The 20,631-nt window shown below is 45.0% G+C and overlaps 1 protein-coding gene across 4 annotated transcripts in view; it reads left to right on the forward strand.

Annotated features, from left to right (window-relative positions):
• The window catches only part of LOC117346928 (uricase-like), a 100,022-nt gene that overhangs the window by 58,393 nt on the left and 20,998 nt on the right, over positions 1 to 20,631 (forward strand). For all 4 annotated transcript variants that reach the window (XM_033917204.1, XM_033917205.1, XM_033917206.1 and 1 more), the window contains exons 2-4: positions 15,139 to 15,357; positions 18,007 to 18,123; positions 18,479 to 18,557. In XM_033917204.1, coding sequence (XP_033773095.1) covers positions 15,139 to 15,357; positions 18,007 to 18,123; positions 18,479 to 18,557 — 415 coding nt within the window. The remainder of the gene's footprint in view (positions 1 to 15,138; positions 15,358 to 18,006; positions 18,124 to 18,478; positions 18,558 to 20,631) is intronic.

Consider the following 20,631-nt stretch of genomic DNA (forward strand, 5'->3'; position numbering starts at 1 on the left):
CCTATGGCAGCAGGAAATGACATTTTATTAAGGCATCTCCTGCTTTCCTAGGGGGAGGTGACTTGTTAGTGTCATGGCTAAGCTCTGTCTAGGGTGGAACCAGGAGATGGAGTGGGCAAGTCTTGGGGTGTGGCTGGAAAGTGAGGGATTGCTGGGGCATGGCTTAAAATCACCCTCTTATCATCTCCCCATGGCAGCTCTGTGGTTTACTCCTACCACCGCAAGGGCATCTTTTCTCACCATACAAGGAAAGGTTTGGCATGATCTGCCTAGACCAGGGGTCTGCAACCTTTAAGACATAAAGTGCCACTTGGACCCGTTTTCGAAAAGAAAAAAAAACTTGGAGCCGCAAAACCATTATAAAACAAATCTAACACTGCATATATTGTTTCTTATCTTAATGTTTAGATGCTGATTGGTCCGGCGGCACGGCGGGGCGGGGCCGCCGGACCAATCAGCAAGCAAGGCTTTCATCTGTGTATGTGCTGAGCTCACTGCTCAGCATGGCTATTTCCCGCCGCGATGCCGGACTTGTAAGCTGCATGCCTGCATCGCCAGAATTTAGGTAGGCTGTTTTTATCCCCGTGGGAGTCCCGTGGGCCAGGGGGGGAACCCGCGGGATCCCCGCAATCCCCATTCCCGTGCAGACCTCTATCACACGTCATCCTCCGTGCCTCCCATTCTTCAGGAGCGCGCCGCAGCCACTGAAAGACTCCGGCCCGCCTGACACACTACCGGAGCCGCGGCAAAGGTGAAAAAGAGCCGCGGGTTGCCGACCCCTGGCCTAGACCATAGTCAATATCTGGTCATTGAAGAGTTTCCATAAATATCTGGCCCATAGAATACCCTAGAGCAGGGGTGCCCAATACGTCGATTGCGATCGACAGGTCGCTCGCTCAGGCGACCCCAGTCGATCGCAGAGCGGGTTCCCTTTTCCCCTTCTGACTGGCCCGCCTCTTGAAGAACGCCAGCCAATCAGAGTGCTGGCAGGGCGGGGTGAACATCGGTGGCATACCAATGGGGGGGGGCGGTCCGCCCCGGGTGCACAGCCGGTCAGGTCCGGGTCCTCCTGCCCTTCTTTTCCCCCAGTCCGTGCTCGGGGCTCGCGCCTGCCTGGTCCTGTGCCGCCGCCCAAATGGTGCTGTTGGTTCTCGTGAGACTCGCAGGAGTTGACTGCACCATTCGAGCAGTGGTGCGGGACCAGGCAGACGTGCTCCGGACTCACGTCTGGATTTCACTTCCGGTGCAGAAGGGGGAGCCAGCCGAACTGACACCATTCGGGCAGCACAAGACCAGGCAGGCGCGCTCGGGGCTCACACCTGCCTATTACCGCCGCGGCAGATGGGGACTTGGGTGGCTGTCCATCAGGGAAGGCTGCCGATGCAGCGCTGGACCGCCAGGATTGCATCAAGGTACCGGGGATGAGGGGATGTTTAAAATATCAGGATAGCCATCTAGGGAGGGAGGGAGGGATTTTAAAAGGTACTGAGGGTGGGGAGATGTTTAAAATACCAGGTTAGCCGTCTAGGGAGGGAAGGAGGGATTTTAAAAAGTACAGGGGGTATGATTAAAAAAGGTAGTGGGGGTACGTAGGGAGATGATTTAAGGTACTGGGGGCATGGGGGATGGTTTAGGGTACGAGAGGGGTATGGGGCCTGCCTGTCACTAGGCCTGCCTGCCTGCCCTGTGCCCTGTCCCTGCCTAGCGGCAGTGGTTTGGGGGAGGGCAGGGAGACAGAAGGAAAGAAGGGAAACAGAAAAAAGAAAGGGAGGCAGGGAGAAAGAAAGGGAAGGGAGAGAGGAAGAAAAAGTTGGGGGAGGGAATGAGGTCTGGAGGAGAGGAAGCATACAGGCTGAAAGAAGGGAAGAAAGATTGGATGCACAGTCAGAAGAAGAAAGTGCAACCAGAGACTCATGAACACCAGACAACAAGGTAGGAAAAATTATTTTATTTTAAATTTAGTGATCAAAATGTGTCTGAATTTATATCTGCTGTCTATATTTTGCACTATGGCCCCCTATTATTAAACCGCAATAGCGGTTTTTAGCACAGGGAGTCTATGAGTGTTGAGAGCAGCGCTGGGCATTCAGTGCAGCTCCCTGCGCTAAAAACTGCTATTGTGGTTTAGTAAAAAGGGTGTGGGGGGGTATATTTGTCTATTTTTGTATGGTTGTTACTGAGGTGACAGTGCAAAGAGTCATCTGCCTTGACCTCTTTGAAAAAATCCCGGAATAGGAATGATAATTAACATTTTCTCAGCGTACAGTGTACTTTGTGGTTTTTAAAAAAAATTTTATTGTTGATAGATCATTTTGACTTGGTCATTTTAAAAGTAGCTCACAAGCCCAAAAAGTGTGGGCACCCCTGCCCTAAAGAATATGACCCTATATAACCAGGTGTGTATTTGGGGATCCTGTGACTGTCAAGCAGAAGTAAACCCCAGTAAAAAAAAAAAAAAAAGGATTAAGGACTCTATATTAGGCTTGAAGTGTTCCATGTATATGTTCTAATATTTTTTAAAACTTTTTAAAATAAATTTATATTTGTTCCGAGGGTGATGTGAATAATCCCTTCCCCACTCCAGATGGCTGAAGCATAGTCTTCAATTGCTAACCTGAAGTGAAACATCTTAAGGACAGTTCAGAATTTTTAAAAAATGAGAATCCTTTCTAAGGTCCTGAGGTAGTACATTCCAAGACATTAGGACCACTGCTCTGAAAGCACATCTTCTGGAATATCAAAACAGATTAAGTTACAGATCAGGATCACCCTGAGGCTACCAACACCAATTCCCCCCTATGTTAGTACCACGAGACTACCACTAGAGCTCCTGCCTGGCCCACTCTACTGGAATATCAGGGACCTTAAGGTAGATCTTGTGGGGCCTACAGATGGGTGGCTCTGTTCTCAAAGGGGTACTGGGAAGGGGTGGGAACAGGGACTGTTCTTGAGGATGCTATGAAGGGGATGTGCTATTAGGGGGTTCAGGAGTGGGGTACACTTATGGTGGGAAGTGGGGTTCAGTCATGTTAGGGGAGATTGGGTAATATTGAAGAGGTCGGCCATGTTGGAGGGGTTGGGATGGGTGTTAGACTTTATTGGGGGGGGGGACAGTAGAGAGAGAAGATCAACTATATTACAAGACCATGACTCAAAGGTATGCAGCTATAGCTGATATTCTGTGCCAGTACCCAGATAGATAAGAAGGCACATTGGGAAGAATAACCTGAATCGCAGTTACCGGATTCTAAGGTCCACCTTGGGTGTCATCGTAGACAATACGATGAAATCTTCTGCCCAATGTGCAGCAGCCAAAAAAGCAAATAGAATGCTAGGAATTATTTTAAATGGGATGGTTAACAAGACTAAGAATGTCATAATGCCCCTGTTTTGCTCCATGGTGCAACCTCATCTGGAGTATTACGTTCAATTCTGGTCTCTTTATCTCAAGAAAGGATATAGCGGCACTAGAAAAGGTTCAAAGAAGAGCAACCAAGATGGTAAAGGGGATGGAACTTCTCTTGTATGAGGAAAGACTAAAACAGTTAGGGCTCTTCATCTTGGAAAAGAGACGGCTGAGGGGATATATGATTGAAGTCTACAAAATCCTGAGTGGAGTAGAATGGGTACAAGTGAATCAATTTTTTGTTGATGAAGTTACAGGGAAATACTTTCAAAACCAATTGGAGGAAATTGTTTTTCACTCAGAGAATAGTTAAGCTCTGGAATGCATTGCCAGAGGATGTGGTAAGAGTGGATAGCTGGTTTTAAGAAAGGTTTGGACAAGTTCCTGGAGGAAAAGTTCATATTATTATTATTATTATTATTATTGTTATTATTATTATTATTATTGTGAAAGACATGGGAGAAGCCACTGCTTGCCCTGTATCAGTAGCATGGAATATTGCTACACCATGGGTTTTGGCTAGGTACTAGTGACCTGGATTGGCCACCGTGAGAACAGGCTACTGGGCTTGATGGACCATTGGTATAACCCAGTAAGGCTATTCTTATGTTCATAGTTAGGACATTTTTTGTGTGGCTCTATTTACTCATTTATCTATGCGGACACTATCACTGAATATTGCTGGTACTCACATAACCACTGGATCCTCCCCGACTTTTCCCCATAACACCCCTCTCCTGCCCGGTTTCAAGATGGCCGGTTAGTGGCAATATTCAGTGGCACTGCCTGATTAAGTGTTGCTGAATAGGGGTGGCAAGCGCACTGAGCACAGGAGCCTCTTCTGCTTGCTTAAATTGCTTTGAATATTGGGCTCTTGGTTTTTCTCACATAAGAACATAAGAACATAAGCAATGCCTCCGCTGGGTCAGACCTGGGGTCCATCGTGCCCAGCAGCCCGCTCACGCGGCAGCCCAACAGGTCCAGGACCTGTGTAGTAATCCTCTATCTATACCCTTCTATCCCCTTTTTCAGCAGGAAATTGTCTAATCCTTTCTTAAACCCCGGTACCGTACTCTGTCCTATTACATCTTCTGGAAGCGCATTCCAGATGCCCACCACACGTTGGGTAAAGAACTTCCTAGCATTTGTTTTGAATCTGTCACCTTTCAATTTTTCTGAATGCCCTCTTGTTCTTTTATTATTTGAAAGTTTGAAGAATCTGTCCCTCTCTACTCTCTCTATGCCCTTGATGATCTTGTAAGTCTCTATCATATCCCCTCTAAGTCTCCTCTTCTCCAGGGAAAAGAGACCCAGTTTCTCCAATCTCTCAGGGTATGAAAGGTTTTCCATCCCTTTAATCAGACGTGTCACTCTCCTCTGAACTCTCTCGAGTAACGCCATGTCCTTCTTAAGGTACGGCGACCAATATTGGACGCAGTACTCCAAATGTGGACGCACCATCGCCCGATACAACGGCAGGATGACTTCTTTCGTCCTAGTTGTAATACCCTTCTTGATTATACCTAGCATTCTATTCGCCCTCTTAGCAGCCGCTGCGCACTGTGCCGTCGCCTTCATTGTCATGTCCACCATTACCCCCAAGTCCCTTTCTTGGGTACTCTCATTCAATAACATCCCTCCCATCGTGTAATTGAACCTCGGGTTTCTACTTCCTACATGCAATACTTTACACTTCTCAACGTTGAACTTCATCTGCCATCTCGTCGCCCATTCCCCCAGTTTATCCAAGTCCCTTTGCAATTCTTCGCAGTCCTCCTTTGTCCGAGCTCCATTAAATAGTTTAGTGTCATCTGCAAATTTTATTATCTCACACTTTGTCCCTGTTTCTAGATCATTTATAAATATATTAAATAGCATCGGCCCGAGCACCGAGCCCTGCGGAACACCACTCGTGACCTTCCTCCAGTCCGAGTAGTGGCCCTTCACCCCTACCCTCTGTTTCCTACCCTCTAACCAGTTTCTGATCCATCTATACACGTCTCCATCCACCCCATGGTTCTTCAGTTTCCGTAGTAGACGTTCATGAGGCACCTTATCGAAGGCTTTCTGGAAATCTAGGTATATGATGTCTATGGGGTCTCCTCTGTCCATTTGTTTGTTGATTCCCTCGAAGAAGTGCAATAAGTTAGTAAGGCATGATCTCCCCTTGCAGAATCCATGTTGGCTGGTTATCAGAAGTTTATTTTTCTCAAAATGTTCATCGATTTGTTCTTTTATCAGTGCTTCCACCATTTTGCCTGGAACCGAGGTCAGACTCACTGGTCTGTAGTTTCCCGGATCACCTCTTGATCCCTTTTTAAAGATGGGCGTAACGTTGGCTATCTTCCAATCCTCTGGGATCTCGCCTGTTTTCAGGGATAGATTGCAAATTTGCTGCAGTAGTTCCGCTATTTCCTCCTTTAGTTCCTTCAGAACCCTTGGATGGATTCCATCCGGACCCGAGGATTTGTCAATTTTTAGTTTTTCTATCTGCTTGCGCACATCATCAAGGCTTCCATGGATGTTAACTTTTGTGCTTGATTTCCACTGAAGATTTGCTCTGGTTCCGGTATGTTTGTTGTGTCCTCGTCTGTAAATACAGATGAAAAGAACATGTTAAGTCTTTCAGCGACCTCTTTTTCCTCCTTCACCACTCCCTTCCTGTCTCCGTCGTCTAGCGGTCCCACCTCCTCCCTGGCCGACTGCTTTCCTTTAACATATCTAAAGAATGGTTTGAAATTTCGTGCTTCCCTCACTTTTTGAAAGAGCCCATATCTCCAAGCACGTTACAGGACAATGGGTGAAGGGTATTTCACATACACCAACCTTTATGGGCGCTTGCACCTTGATATTCTGTTTTGGTAAATAATTGCCACCATTCCTGGACGATAACACGACTACACCCAGACATACTTAGAGCAATATATACTGTACAATTTCTGAATGCTAACATCTGGATATTCAGGTTTTCATTTGAAACCTTGGAGCAAGGGTGGCTGGCTGTTGTAGTTAATTGTGTCACACCAAAGTTGGAGCTTCATTTCAAAAGCATCAGATCTCTTCTTTGGAACTGCAGATTAGATTCCTCATAATGGTATGGCAAAATATTTTGTAATGATGCATCTTTTCAAGAGAAAAAGCTCCTGCAGTAAAACTGAAGCGTTTAGAGTGGGAGTATGTGTGTGTGACTGCGCATGCATTTATGTATCTTTTTTTAACATAAGGTTGCAGGTTTCTTGGTTTGAACTAGAACAGGGGTAGGCAATTCCGGTCCGCGAGAGCCGGAACCGGGTCAGGTTTTCAGGATATTCACAATGAATATGCATGAGATAGATTTGCATCTCAAGGAGGCAGTGCATGCAAATCCCTCATACATATTCATTGTGGATATCCTGAAAACTTGACCTGGCTCTGGCTCTCGAGGACCAGAATTGCCTACCCCTGAACTAGAACATATGTAGCTTTACTGATGAATATACTGTACTTCTTTGTTATTTATTCAATTTTTCCATGTCTGTCCTGGTGGGCTCATAATCTATTGTACCTGGAGCAATGGGGAATTTGGTGATTTGCCCAGGGTGTTAAGGAGCACTGTGGATTTGAACCCACAACCTCGGAGTGCTGAGGCTGTATCTAGCTTTAACCTCTCTCACAATTATAATCAGATTCTTGAACTGTGATCCACAGTGAGTAGGATTACTTACCAGCACAGAAAGCTTTTACGCATTGGGGCACATCCTGAGGGTACTCAGTTTAGTTATTAGACGCCTGGGTGGAACCCTGTCAAAGGCTTTGCTAAAATCTACTCTCTGGAATTCTTTGCCGTTTTGCCTTTGTTCAGAGAAATCATTTGTAACCTTCAAGGTACAATTAAAGACATACTACTTCTCTTTGGCTTTTAGCTCTTAAATTACTTCCTACTGATGGCTACTTTTCTTTTGTGTGGGCAGAATTAATACTTCCCCCTCTTCTACGAAACCACGCTAGCGTTTTTGAGCACAGAGAGCGTGCAAAGAACCGCGCTGAATGGCCCGCGCTGCTCCCGACGCTCATAGGAACTCAGTGAGCGTCGGCAACAGCACAAGCCATTCACCACGGCTCTCTGTGCTAGAAACCGCTAGCGCAGTTTCGTAGAAGAGGGGGTATGTTTTCTCCCTTACCACATTGTTCATCCCTTTCCCCAATCTTTCCCCATGCTCTCAATTGTTTTTCTTTATGTTTTGTCTTCCTTTTGTTCTTACCCTATTTAATTTTTTTTAATTTTAACTTTTTATTGTTAAAAGTTCTCCCTTACCACATTGTTCAACCCTTTCCCCATGTTCTCAATTGTTTTTCTTTATGTTTTGTCTTCCTTTTGTTTTTACCCTATTTAATTTTTTTTAATTTTAACTTTTTATTGTAAACCGCTTAGATTTGCCTTCTGGTTTTCTATTTGCGGTATTAAATAAATTGAACTTGAACTTGCACCTTCATTTATTTCTGCAAACAGGGTTAAACCATTGAATGGAACAACTCCGGTTTGACAAGTGTTGTACATTTCTGTTTATGGAATGCTTGATATACCACTTTTCTGATATACAGTCAAAGTGGTTTACATTTCAAAATCAAATCGCAAGGATGGGTGGAACAGAAAAAGACAAGAAATGCAATTTATTTATTTCATTTTCTATCCCATCCTCCTGAAAGAGCTCTGAACGGGTTACAGGCCAACATACATAATATACAGTTTACAGGTTGCAATTTGCCATAGTTACAGTACAAGGTTTTTCAATACAAGTTTTTGTCCTAAGTTGACACTAACTAGGGAACCAATATACAGTTTACAGGTTAAATTTATAGATTAAATCTGCAGAGCATTCCCTCACCACAGGCCAAGAAATCTCCAGCATCCTTAAGGCTGCTCTACAAAAGCCAGGTCAAAGAAAAAAGCTTTAAGGCCTTTTTTGAATCTCTTTGGGTTGGGCTCAGCCCTCAGATAAGCAGGGAGAGAATTCCAGAGCGCAGAACTAGAGAATGACACGGGGAGGGGGTATAGGCACCCGGGCCAATCAAAACCTTAGGCCCCTCCCCAGTGCATTCCAGGATACACTGGGAAGAGAAAGGCCCACCATTTTGAAGAGGTGGGTCTGGTGGCCGGAGGGAGTAAGTATCCCTATAGCCAGCCTTCCTGAAGAAGGTAGGGGGTGGAGTGGGGGGTCTTCATGGGCAAGACAGCAGTAGCGGGAGGGAGTAAGCATCCCTTCCGTTGCCGGAGGAGGGTTGCTGGATGGCGGCAGAAGGAGGGAGTGGGTATCCCTCCTCCTGCTGGGGTGAGGTGTTGTTTAATGGTGGCAGCAGGAGGAAGTAGGTATCCTTCCCGCTGCCGGGGGTGGGAGGAGGGAGGATTGCTGGATGGCGGTTTGGGAGGGAGTGGGTATCCTTCCTGCTGCTGGGGGGTGGGGGGTTTGCTTAAAGGTGGTGGTGGGAGGAAGTGGGCATCACTCCCTCTGCTGGGGGAGGGTTGCTTGATAGCGGCAGTGGGAGAGAGGGGGGGTGTGGGGAGATGGTGGACTTAAGGGGTAGTTGTATTGCGGTGGTTGGAGGCAGTGGGCATCTCTCCTGCCGATCTTTGATTTGGGTATCTCTTTTTTAAAAAAAATATGGGGCATGGGTCTGAGCTGTCAAACCTTACTTTCCTCTCAGTGCCTGAGCCAATCAGCACTCAGGCACAGATAAGAAAGTAAGGCTGCGACAACTCAGACCCTGACAGAAAAATTTACCTGCAAATGTACTACAGTGGGGTTAGAGAACCACCCGGCGATGAAAGAGAATCACCCTGTTGTACTACATTAGCCTGGCATAGTCAGAGAATGCTAGAAAGCTCAGGAAAGACCACGGTGAGCTGTTTTGATAATCGGCTGCTAAAAAATATGCACACCAAACCAGCTGGGATAGGTTTAGCGAACATTGTTAGGGGCACAGTAAGTTTTGAGAATCTTCCCCTAAGAGAGGCAATTGGAGCACCAAAATGAGGCTTGGATCACTCATTGGTTCAATAGTGAATACCATCCATACACAACAGGAGACGGTTGGAGTTGGGAGGAAACAGAGGGCTGTGAGCAAGCACTTAATCCTCCATTACCCTGGGTACAAAATAAATACCTGTATATATATAAACTGCTTTAAATGTGTAACCACAAGTCCCATTCCCCTTTCCCTAAATAATAACATTGAGTCTGGTACGTACGGGTGAGGATGGAATGGATCTTTAATGGTAGGGTTACCAGACGTCCAGATTTCCCCGAACATGTCTTCCTTTTGAGGATATGTCCGGGGTTCTGGGCAACTTTTTCTGGGTTTTCAAAAGCTTCCAACAAATCGCCATCAGGCAGGAGGGCATCCGTTTGGAAAATCTAGTAACCCTATTTAATGGATATGGGTGGGTATGGATTAGATTCCATCGGGGATGGGCGGGAATAGGCGAAATTTCTGGCCCTGTGCAACTCTCTACTCCTAATTGGTCTCTCTGAGAATTTGCTAGTGACGAGTGCCTATGTTATTAACTCCTAAATTTAGGAGCATAAAATGTGAGTGACAACAGAAGTGGATTTAGAGTGGGAAATAAAAGGAGTTTAGCACTGATTAACAGCATTAGGCTCATAAATCTAAGCAGACGAAGGACAGGCCTAAATGCATCAGCCTAAGTTTTAAGCTCCTAAATTAAGATGCATTTTCAGCTGAAAACATAGGTTCCATATTTGGCTGAAAATAGGGCATAGATTTATGAGCCTAACTTAGGTGCATAAATTTAGGAAATCAGCTTTTTTTTTTTTTTAAATGTCAGGCTGATGGAGTTTAATCTAATGTACTTCCTAAGGAAAAGGACGCAAACTAACCCCCAGTATTTAGTGACTACCAGTTCATTTCCAGCACCTGAAATATCCATTATCACTGAACGTAGGCAGAGGAATGGGGTGAGCCACTGAGACCATGACCAATATTTTGTCCAATACAGCATCGGCAACTTGAGTGCTTGGGAGCAGGGCTGGAGATTGGGTTTGTTTGGCCCCTCCAATGAAAAGGTATTATTTTACCCCTGCCTAAAGAGCTCCTTTTACTAAGGTGCGCTAGGGCTTTAACGCGTGGAATGGCGCGCGCTGCATTGCCGCACACGCTAGACCTTAACGCCAGCATTGAGCTGGCGTGAGTTCTAGAAGCGTAGTGCACGGTAATTTCCCCGCATGCGCTAAAAACACGCGCCTTAGTAAAAGGAGCTCTACGTGGCCGCACTCACTTTTGAGAAAGTTTCTGATTGCAGGTCTGGGACACAGACAGCCCAACCATTAGGTACGACTAGGTGATTGCTTAGGGCAGGGGTGTCCAACCTACGGCCCGAGGGCCCCATGCGGCCCCGTGAAGTATTTTGTGCAGCCCTGGTCGAGGACGATGCAGTATTTTCCTCTGCTGCCCCCAGGTGTTTACCGTCTTGCCGGCTCCCTCCTCTGTCTTGCTGCAGCATTTGCGCGGCACCAGAAAAATTTGGGGGGCCATTGTGGCCCAGGGAAGCCAAAAGGTTGGATACCCCTGGCTTAGGGGCTGGGCAGCAGTTTCTGGAAGATGCCAAAGAGCAAAGTAAAACTCAAAGAAACAACAGGAGGTTCTGTTACCAGTTTTAAAATAGTATATTATTCTATTTTTTTCTATGTGTTTATTCTTTGTGCTTAGTAAGCAATCCTGTGAAATCATAATATTATATAGTTATTTTATTTAGGAGTGAATGTAATCCTATATGTTTGTTGTTGTGTGTTAGATCTACTCTATCTACTAATGGCGTTCCTTTTTTTTTTTAATCCTGTTTTTATCTGATTGCATCATGTAAACTGCCTGGACCAGTAAAATGAATGAGCGGTATAATAAAATTAGTAATAATAAACCATAAACCATACATATCAAATTAACCAAATGAGCCTCAAAATCCAACAGATATACACTCCAGAGGGACCACATCCCCTATCAAGAGTTATTTTTTAATCATTGGCCCTCTCCTGGAAAAACATCAGAGAAAAAAATACTCCTGCCTATTAGGAGAAAAATTCTCTGATTCAAAAACCGGATTAACACTTATTACTCGACCTACTTTCTCAGCACAAACACATCAGGGCAAAAAGTTATAGTAATCAGATTAGTACTTAGCTTCAGAGCAGTCTTCCATTATCCGTTCATAGTTCAGTTCCATAGTTCCCTGTTTTTAAAGCTGGTGAAATCAACAAGTCCGTAAATCATTCAGCCTCAAACACACATCCAGAGATTCAGCACTGTTCACTCCAAATTCCTGACAAGATTTATGCTAAATACAGTTTTAAAATAAACCATTTACCCAGTTTATTCTGGGAGGGGTCTATTATTCAAAGCAATAAATGGCACTGCCCCTACCTACCTAAACAACCGCCTAATTCAAAACCTTACTACCAGACAAAGGAGAATTCAGTCCCCATTTACCTTCCCCTCATTCAAAGGTACTCAGCGCAAGATGTATGACAACCTACTAGAAACGCAAGCAGCGAAACTTGACCACACCATCTCCAACTTACTGACAACAACGAGCGACTTTAAATCATTTCGCAAAGACATTAAAACCCTGCTTTTCAAAAAATTTATCCAGCTGTCTTAACTCTTCCCCCTGCCCCCCTCCGTTGTAAATTCCCCCCCCCAAAAAAATCTCTTCCTCTTTTGCTACTTCATTCTCCTCAAAGTCCCATCCATGTAAACCAGTGTTTTTCAACCTTTTTACACCTATGGACCGGCGGAAATAAAATAATTATTTCGTGGACCGGCAAACTACTAAAACTGAAATTTTTTTAAAAAAACTATCGCCGCCCCGTCCCCGCGAGCTCAGTCCCACAAACCATCTGATCCCATCCGCACAAGCCTCAAATAGTTATAATTTTATATTGAACATATTTTATTAAAGTATAAAAAGAAACAATATTCTATACAATTGTCATTTTATAAATACAAATAATACAGGGCAAAGATCAACAAAACCCCTGTCTCCCCTCTCCTTCACATATATCCCCTCTACTATCAAGAAAACTGAATAAGCCAAATTATTACAGAATGCTACACAAATATCAAGTAACAGAATACCACAGTCACACATGACAGGAATGGTGTTAGGGGAGTGGAATTAGGGCAACTGCCCCCTGGTCAGAGAGAGCCCTAAGCCAGCTGGAAGCTAAAGAAGCACTGCCTGGGCTTTGCACTCCCCAATTATGTCTAGCAAGATACATATTTCAAATCTGATATATTTGAATCACAAGATAGAAATAAAATTATTTTTTTCTATCTTTTGTCGTCTCTGGTTTCTGCTTTCATTGTCTTTTCTCTCTCTTCCAGCCAGTGTTTGCCCTAAGAACATAAGAACATAAGAAATGCCACTGCTGGGTCAGACCAGAGGTCCATCATGACCAGCAGTCCACTCACGCGGCAGCCCTCTGGTCTAAGACCAGCACCCTAACGGAGACTAGCCCTACCAGCGCACGTTCTTGTTCAGCAGGAACGTGTCTAACTTTGTCTTGAATCCTTGGAGGGTATTTTCCCCTATAACAGCCTCTGGAAGAGCATTCCAGCTTTCTACCATAGAACTTCCTTACGTTTGTACGGAATCTATCCCCTTTCAACTTTAGAGAGTGCCCTCTCGTTCTCACTGCCTTGCAGAGAGTGAACAACCTGTCCTTAGCTACTAAGTCTATTCCCTTCAGTACCTTGAATGTTTCTATCATGTCCCCTCTCAATCTCCTCTGCTCAAGGGAGAAGAGGCCCAGTTTCTCTAATCTTTCGCTGTACGGCAACTCCTCCAGCCCCTTAACCATTTTAGTCGCTTTTCTCTGGACCCTTTCGAGTAGTACCGTGTCCTTCTTCATGTACGGTGACCAGTGCTGGACGCAGTACTCCAGGTGAGGGCGTACCAAGGCCCGGTACAGCAGCATGATAACCTTCTCTGTCTCTTCAGTCCAGCATCTGCCCCTTCCATTCACTGTCCGTCTTTCCCTGCCATCTCTCCTCCTGCCCCCCCCCCCCCCAATTTGGTCTGGCATCCATCATCTTCCTTCTGTTCCCCTCATGTTCTGGCATCTCTATCCTTCCCTCCCCCCTGTGGTTTTTAGCATATCTCTCTTCTCATTTCCTCCACTCAGATCTGATATCATTCTCTGCTCTCTCTTCCCTTTTCTTCTCTGGTCTTCCTTCTCTATTTTCTGCCTCCATCTAAATTAAATTCTTTCTTACTATTTAGTCCCTTTTCCCTCTTTTCACTGTGTCTACGCACAGCTTGTCACCCCTTTCCCTCACCCCTCCATTATCTTACTATTTTCTTCCCCCTTTATTTATCTCCTTCTTCCATCCAGTATGTGTTCTTTCCCCACTTCCATTCAGCATCTGCTCTCCCCTCTCAACTGACATCCATCTGCCTTCTGCTCTCTCTCCCTTCTTCTCACTTCCATCATCTGTCCCCTTCTCTCCCTCTCATCTCCTCCATTCCATCATCTGCCCCTTCTCTCTCTCTCCCCCCCCCCAACTTCCATCATCTGCCTCCCTTCCCCTCACCTTTGTGGGTCACTTTCTTTCCCCTGAGGGTGACTCATGTCAGAGGGGAAGCTTTGGCCGAGCAGAACCGCTTGCAAGGAACAGTGGAACTTACTTGATTGATGTCGATGCTGGGGCCCGTTGCCGTTTGAAGGAAAAAAAAAAAGGTGGAAAAAAGGGACCTGCAAAGGCGAGAGGAAGGGAAACCTCCAGGACAGCTGCTCTTTGCCCTCCTTCAGCGGCCCAAGAGTCCAGACCAACAGCGGCAGCTCTGTGTACTTCTAACTTCGGCACAGAGCTGCCCCTAATCAATAGTTTAGCGCGGTTTCACGAGGCAGCCTCGGGGCCTTTGATAGCCGGCCCGCTTTGATGATGCGATGTGGGCCGGCCTAGCAAAGGCCCCTAGGCTGCCTTATGAAACCGCGCTAAACTATTGATTAGGGGCAGCTCTGTGCTGAAGTTAAAAGCATACAGAGCTGCCGCTGCTGGTCTGGACTCTTGGGCCGCTGAAGGAGGGCAAAGAGCAGCTGTCCTGGAGGTTTCCCTTCCTCTCGCCTTTGCAGGTCCCTTTTTTCCACCTTTTTTTTTTTCCTTCAAAGACAAGGCAGGAGGCAAACGCGGTGGAAGGCAGGAGTCCCGGCACAGCGACTGCAACAGGAAGTTGCAAGTCAGCTGACGCCGGCCTTTCGTTGCGGCGGGGACTGAATCCTTTGCGGACCGGCAAGATTTTGTTTGCGGACCGGCACCGGTCCGCGGACCGGCAGTTGAAGAACTGTGATGTAAACAACTCCCTAAATTGCAATTCTACAGGAAATGTAAACAAATCCCTAAATTATAATTCTCCTGGACTTGTCCAGTTATCTTTTTTTTTTTTCTTTTGCAATTCAAAAATCCTAAATTGTATTCTCCTGGAAATGTCCAGCTAGATTCTTTTGTAAACCGCCTAGAACTGCAAGGTACGGGCGGAATAGAAGTCATTAATGTAATGCAATGTAATGATGATTGCTGGGGGAGAGCCAAGGCACGTAAAGTTTATCTGGGGGGCAGGAGCAAGGATTAAGGTTTGCCATGGGCCTACTATCCTCGCAGAAGCCCTGATGTGGAATGTTGATTGAGAACTCAAATTCAGAGGCTGGTGATTAATGTTCATGAATATTTTGCTATTACAGGATGGGGATGCAGAATTTGTGCAGACCGGATACGGGAAGAATATCATTAAGGTCCTGCACATTAAGAGGGACGGGAAATGTCATTCTATCAAGGAGCTGGAAGTCAACATACAGCTCACTTTGAAATCCAAGAAAGATTATTTGTATGGAGACAACTCGGATATTATCCCAACTGACACCATGAAGAACACCGTTTATGCCTTGGCTAAACTGAAAGGGGTAATCTTTCCCTCTTTTGCATGTGTGCTGCACTTGTTTACATATCAGTCATTCCTGCTTTTGATACAATGAAAACAAACCTTTTTAATGCATATTAGATGTTAAAGAGTAAATATGCTCTAACTCAGGGATCTCAAAGTCCCTCCTTGAGGGCCGCAATCCAGTCGGGTTTTCAGGATTTCCCCAATGAATATGCATTGAAAGCAGTGCATGCACATAGATCTCATGCATATTCATTGGGGAAATCCTGAAAACCCGACTGGATTGCGGCCCTCAAGGAGGGACTTTGAGATCCCTGCTCTAACTAAAGCAATGCTTCTCAACTTGGTCCTAGAGTACCCCCTTTTGCCAGTCAGGTTTTCAGGATATCCACAATGAATCTGCATGAAAGAAATTTGCACATAATGGAGACAGTGTATGCAAATCAAGTTTATGCATATTCATTGAGGATATCCTAAAAACCTGACTAGCTAGGGCAGGGGTGAGAAACTCCAGTCCTCGAGGGCCGGAATCCAGTCGGGTTTTCAGGATTTCCCCAATGAATATGCATGAGATTTATTTGCATAGACTGCTTTCAATGCATTTTCATTGGGGAATACCTGAAAACTCGACTGGATTCTGGCCCTCGAGGACCGGAGTTGCCCACCCCTGAGCTAGCTAGCCAGGACTGAATTGAGACACATTGCTCTAAAGTAGAGAATGACATGGGAACACATTTTCCCCCATCCCTGCAGCAACTCAATTTCCACGTCCCGTCCCTTGTCCTTGCCCCACCCTGTAAGCTCAGCCTTAACCGCACAAATCTCAAACACTTATGATTTTAAAGTGTTTGAGGCTGGTGTAGATGAGGTCAGAGCTTGCAAGAATGGGGCAGGGATGGGAAAATGAGTTCCCGCAGGGACGGGGAAAAATTTGTCCCTGTGTCATTTATGCTAAAGTGGTGACTACTGCATTATTTCAGTGCCAATACAAAACAAAAGTTGCTTTTAGCAGAATTTGAGGAAGTGTTAGTGGCGTCTTCTTTTACTTCCTGAACTTGTCAGACTTGTCGCACTGCTGGTATTTTTGTGGCAGGCACTTGATAATTTTGAATAAATCATAACCTCACTGTTTTAAAGCATGGTCTATTGACCATTAGCATTGCAACAGTGCCTAACTTGAGTTACAGCCAACTGATCTTCAGGAATTTTAGGTTAAAGTCCAAGTCAAGCACAGTTCAGTGAATCCAACTCATGTGATTGGCCATTTGAGGGTTGTTTTGGGAATGTTTAGCATCATTCTAACATACATATTGAATATTCTAAACAATGACTACACATACAAATGTGCAGATATATATATATATATATATATATATATATAATAATAACTGTATTTTTCTATACCACAATACCATAACTAGTTCCATGCGGTTTACAGAAAATGAAACTGTATAGATATGGGCAGATAAATATATCTATACAGAGAGAGAGAGAGATTGCCCGAACCCAGTAGATTAGAGCTCAATTTCTCAAGCCACTATTTAAGTGATATTTGCAGTTTTCCCAAAATCCTCTAATAATTAAAATGTACCATAAACGTTTTGAGGCCAATTATCAGAGGATTTTTTCTAGGTACATAAGTGGTCCCCTACTCCAATGCAGTAAGGAGGTGTGGCGCTGGGGGTGATTGCTGGGGCTGTTCCAGCAGAATATGCGTGGGAAGTTTATTTTTAACTCCTTAAAATAAGAGAAGGGGATGTAGGATAGAAATTGACCTTCTCCTTTCAATATCTGTGAGGCACTGGAAACAATCAGAGCAGACATCGGGTCATCTTTTGTGACCCATCACGCCTTTGACCCATGACCCAGACCCTTGACCCACAGTTTATTTTCCCAGCTCCAGGTGCTGTGTCAACAGATAAGGGTACAACTGATGAATGTAGGCCTCTTGCTAACCGGCACGGCATTGCTAACCACCAAACTAGTTCTGATTGTGACAGCAATGGTGCAAGTTCTCTTCTTGTTTTATTTTTATTAATATTTTATGATTACTTTCCATTAGAGATTTCTATTCCACCAATACCTTGCGGTTCAAGGCGGATTACAAAATAAATTATCTGGTCATTTCCAGAAGAATTGAAGAGTAGAGAGATTTGCCACAAAGAATTGGGATGAGTCTTGCGGAGTTAGTTTGTCTTCAAGGAGGTCTTGAATAGGATGGTTTTTATTTCTTTTCTAAACGATTTGTATTCTGTAGTCGTTACTGTATGCAATTTCCATTCATTCATTCATAAATGGCAGAAAGGCACACATCGTAACTGTTGAGGGCAATATTCAAAGGCATTACCACACGTGAAACAATGTGTATGCACAGAAATGGAGCTTTTGAAAATTGACCAGCACATTTCTACATACACATACACCCTTCAGTATAAGGGTGCACTAAGGAGGTATTTCCAGGGATGGCACTAAGGCAGAGCACACTTACTCACATTATTTTAGGTTTTCAAAAGTACGTGAACAAGTTTTCACGGAAAATGTGCCCAGACCAATAACAACATCTGTATTTACATTTTTTCCAAGTCAAAGTACCTGCAGACTTTACACATCCATGTATTTTGGGGACATCGTCCCCCAGTTACTATTTTTATTTAAATTGTTTTAATAGATACAAACTGTAGAAGAATTTGCCATGGATATCTGCGAACATTTTCTGTCATCATTTAACCATGTAACTGAAGTCAAAGTTTTTATCACAGAAGCACCATGGAAGCGTCTAGAGAAGGTATGCTTAAGCTATCATTGCTTTATTAGTTCCTAGAAGCTACCACCCTCTTATACATACAAACAAACATTACATTACATTAGTGATTTCTATTCTGCTTGTGCCTTGCGGTTCTAAGCGGATTACAAATTAGAAGACTGGACATTTCCAGTAGCATTGCAGTACATAGAATCAAGAATGTGTCAAGTTACAATTGTTAGTCTGGACATTTCCAGGAGAAATTGAAAGCAAATAGTATATAGTGATAGATTGTTTTGATGAATAGAAATAATACAGTCAGGATTCAGAAGTGTTGCTATGGTGGTGGTGGTGGTGGAACACATTTCAATTTAGGCCTGTTTTATTGTGTTTGCAGAATGGCGAAGGACACGCCCATGCATTTATCTACTCTCCTGATGGAACGCGCTTTTGTGAACTGGAACAAAAACAAGGAGGTGATAAAAATATTCTCAACTTATCCATGATCACTGCTCATAAAATCTCATTTGACAGGGTGCAGACAGGTAGCTTTTTTGATGTGCTGGAAAGGATTAGGGGAAATTTTCAAAGGGATTCTTTTCATGTAAACATCTGTTTACTTGTAGAGTAGGCAAAGCTTCTTTGAAGAATCACCCTCTACCTGGTGTGGGGAAAATGGATTTATTTATTTAATTTATTTATTCAATTTTCTATAAAGTTCTCCCACGGGAGCTCAGAACGGTTTACATTAATTTATTCAGGTACTCAAGCATGCTGCTAGGGTTGTCCTAACAAAGGATGCGTGAGGTATTTATTTTTAACTGCCTCATGTACGTACTTTTCAGTGGACAGTTTGGGCTAGATTCTATAGATGGCGCATGCATTGTAGGCACCACTTGGCGCAGTTGTCAATCAATCACTAGGCACTGCTTATAGAATCCTGCCTAGCAGCACATAGGCCTGCTTAGATGTCGATAGGCATGCTGGAGGTTAGGAACTGGTATATTAGGCCAGTTTTACTTGGCACCTAACTCAGATACTTAGTGCTGCCTAAAATGCCTACTCTCTACCCCTAACCATGCCTACTTTTCAGGTAGGTGTCATTAGGCGTTGGAGGGCACCTCAACGTAGGCATCACTAGATGCTGTGCGATATTTCATATATAACCATGTTTATATTTCTGAGAGCTCCTAGAATTAGAGATTTCTTCTGAAATTAACTGAAACAGGGACCAAAGAAGAAAAAAATTTTGAAAATTACAGTTGCACATTTAAATTGGATCCTCCAGGAGACAGGAAGCCAGTGAAGGGATTTCAGTAAAGGTGTGACATGATCATATTTATGTTTACCGTATATAAATTTAGTCGCTGTATTCTGGATAAGTTGTATCCTCCTCAGATTACATTTACTTAAACAAGCATAAAGTGAGTTGCCATAGTCCAACTGAGATAAAATAAAGGCCTGAACCAAAACTGCAAAATGTTGCTGAAAATAAGAGATGACGCACTCTTCTAAGCATCTTTAAACTGAAATATCGAGATCAGGTGGAAGGGTGGAGCTTAGCTAAGATGGTAGCTCATCTTGAGACGCTGCAATGTTGCTGGGGTAAAACCTTTTTTTTTTCCTTACCTCTTGCTGATGGTGAAAAGGAAATCAAAGGTCCGGGTTTTCCCGGACCATTCCAGTACAGTGGTACCTTGGATTATGAGCATAATCCGTTCCAGGAGCATGTTCTAATCCAAAATACTCGTATATATATATAGGAACTAAGGGAAACTCGCTTGATTCGTTCACATCCACCCCCATCCCCCGAGGCCAGCGGCGTTGCTCTACTCCCCCAAGAACTGGCATTGCGCCCCCGCTCATGAAGGCCCCCACGCCTGATCCACCACCCCCCTCCACTCATTTTGCCCCCCCCCCATTCGTAGCGCCCCCCCCCCCCCGATCTGGCACTCTCCCCCCTGCGATCCGGCACCCTCCGCTCGCGTCGCACCCCCTCCCTGCCGCGATCCAGCATCAAAAAGGCACCCACCCACCCGATCACATTTCTTACCCCCCATTTAGCATCAGCACCGGCACCAACGCACAGGACATGCCGGTGCCGGAAGATCTGCCTCCTTCTGCGCTGGGCCTTGAGCATCTGCGCATGCTCAAAGCCCAGTGCAGAAGGAGGCAGATCTTCCGGTACCGGCATGTCCTGTGCGTTGGTGCCGGTGCCAAATGGGGGGTAAGAAATGTGATCGGGTGGGTGCTTTTTTGATGCCGGATCGTGGCGGGGAGGGGATGCGACGCGAGCCGGAGGGTGCCGGATCATGGGGGGAGGGTGCCGGGTCACAGAGGGGGGGGGGGGCGCTCATAAATCGAGGCACGCTTGGTTTCCGAGGTGCCAATTTTGCGAATGTTTTGCTCGTCTTTCAAAACACTCACTAACCGGTGCACTCGCAAACCGAGGTATCACTGTACTCCAGTTGGCCCGATGGACGTCTTCGTCGAGTGGGGAACCTGAACTCCAGATCCGGAGTGTTCCTCGGCTGTGGGAGGCACACAGAC

The sequence above is a fragment of the Geotrypetes seraphini genome, chromosome 12 (genome assembly GCF_902459505.1).
Source record: "Geotrypetes seraphini chromosome 12, aGeoSer1.1, whole genome shotgun sequence".
Taxonomy (NCBI): Eukaryota; Metazoa; Chordata; class Amphibia; order Gymnophiona; family Dermophiidae; genus Geotrypetes; species Geotrypetes seraphini.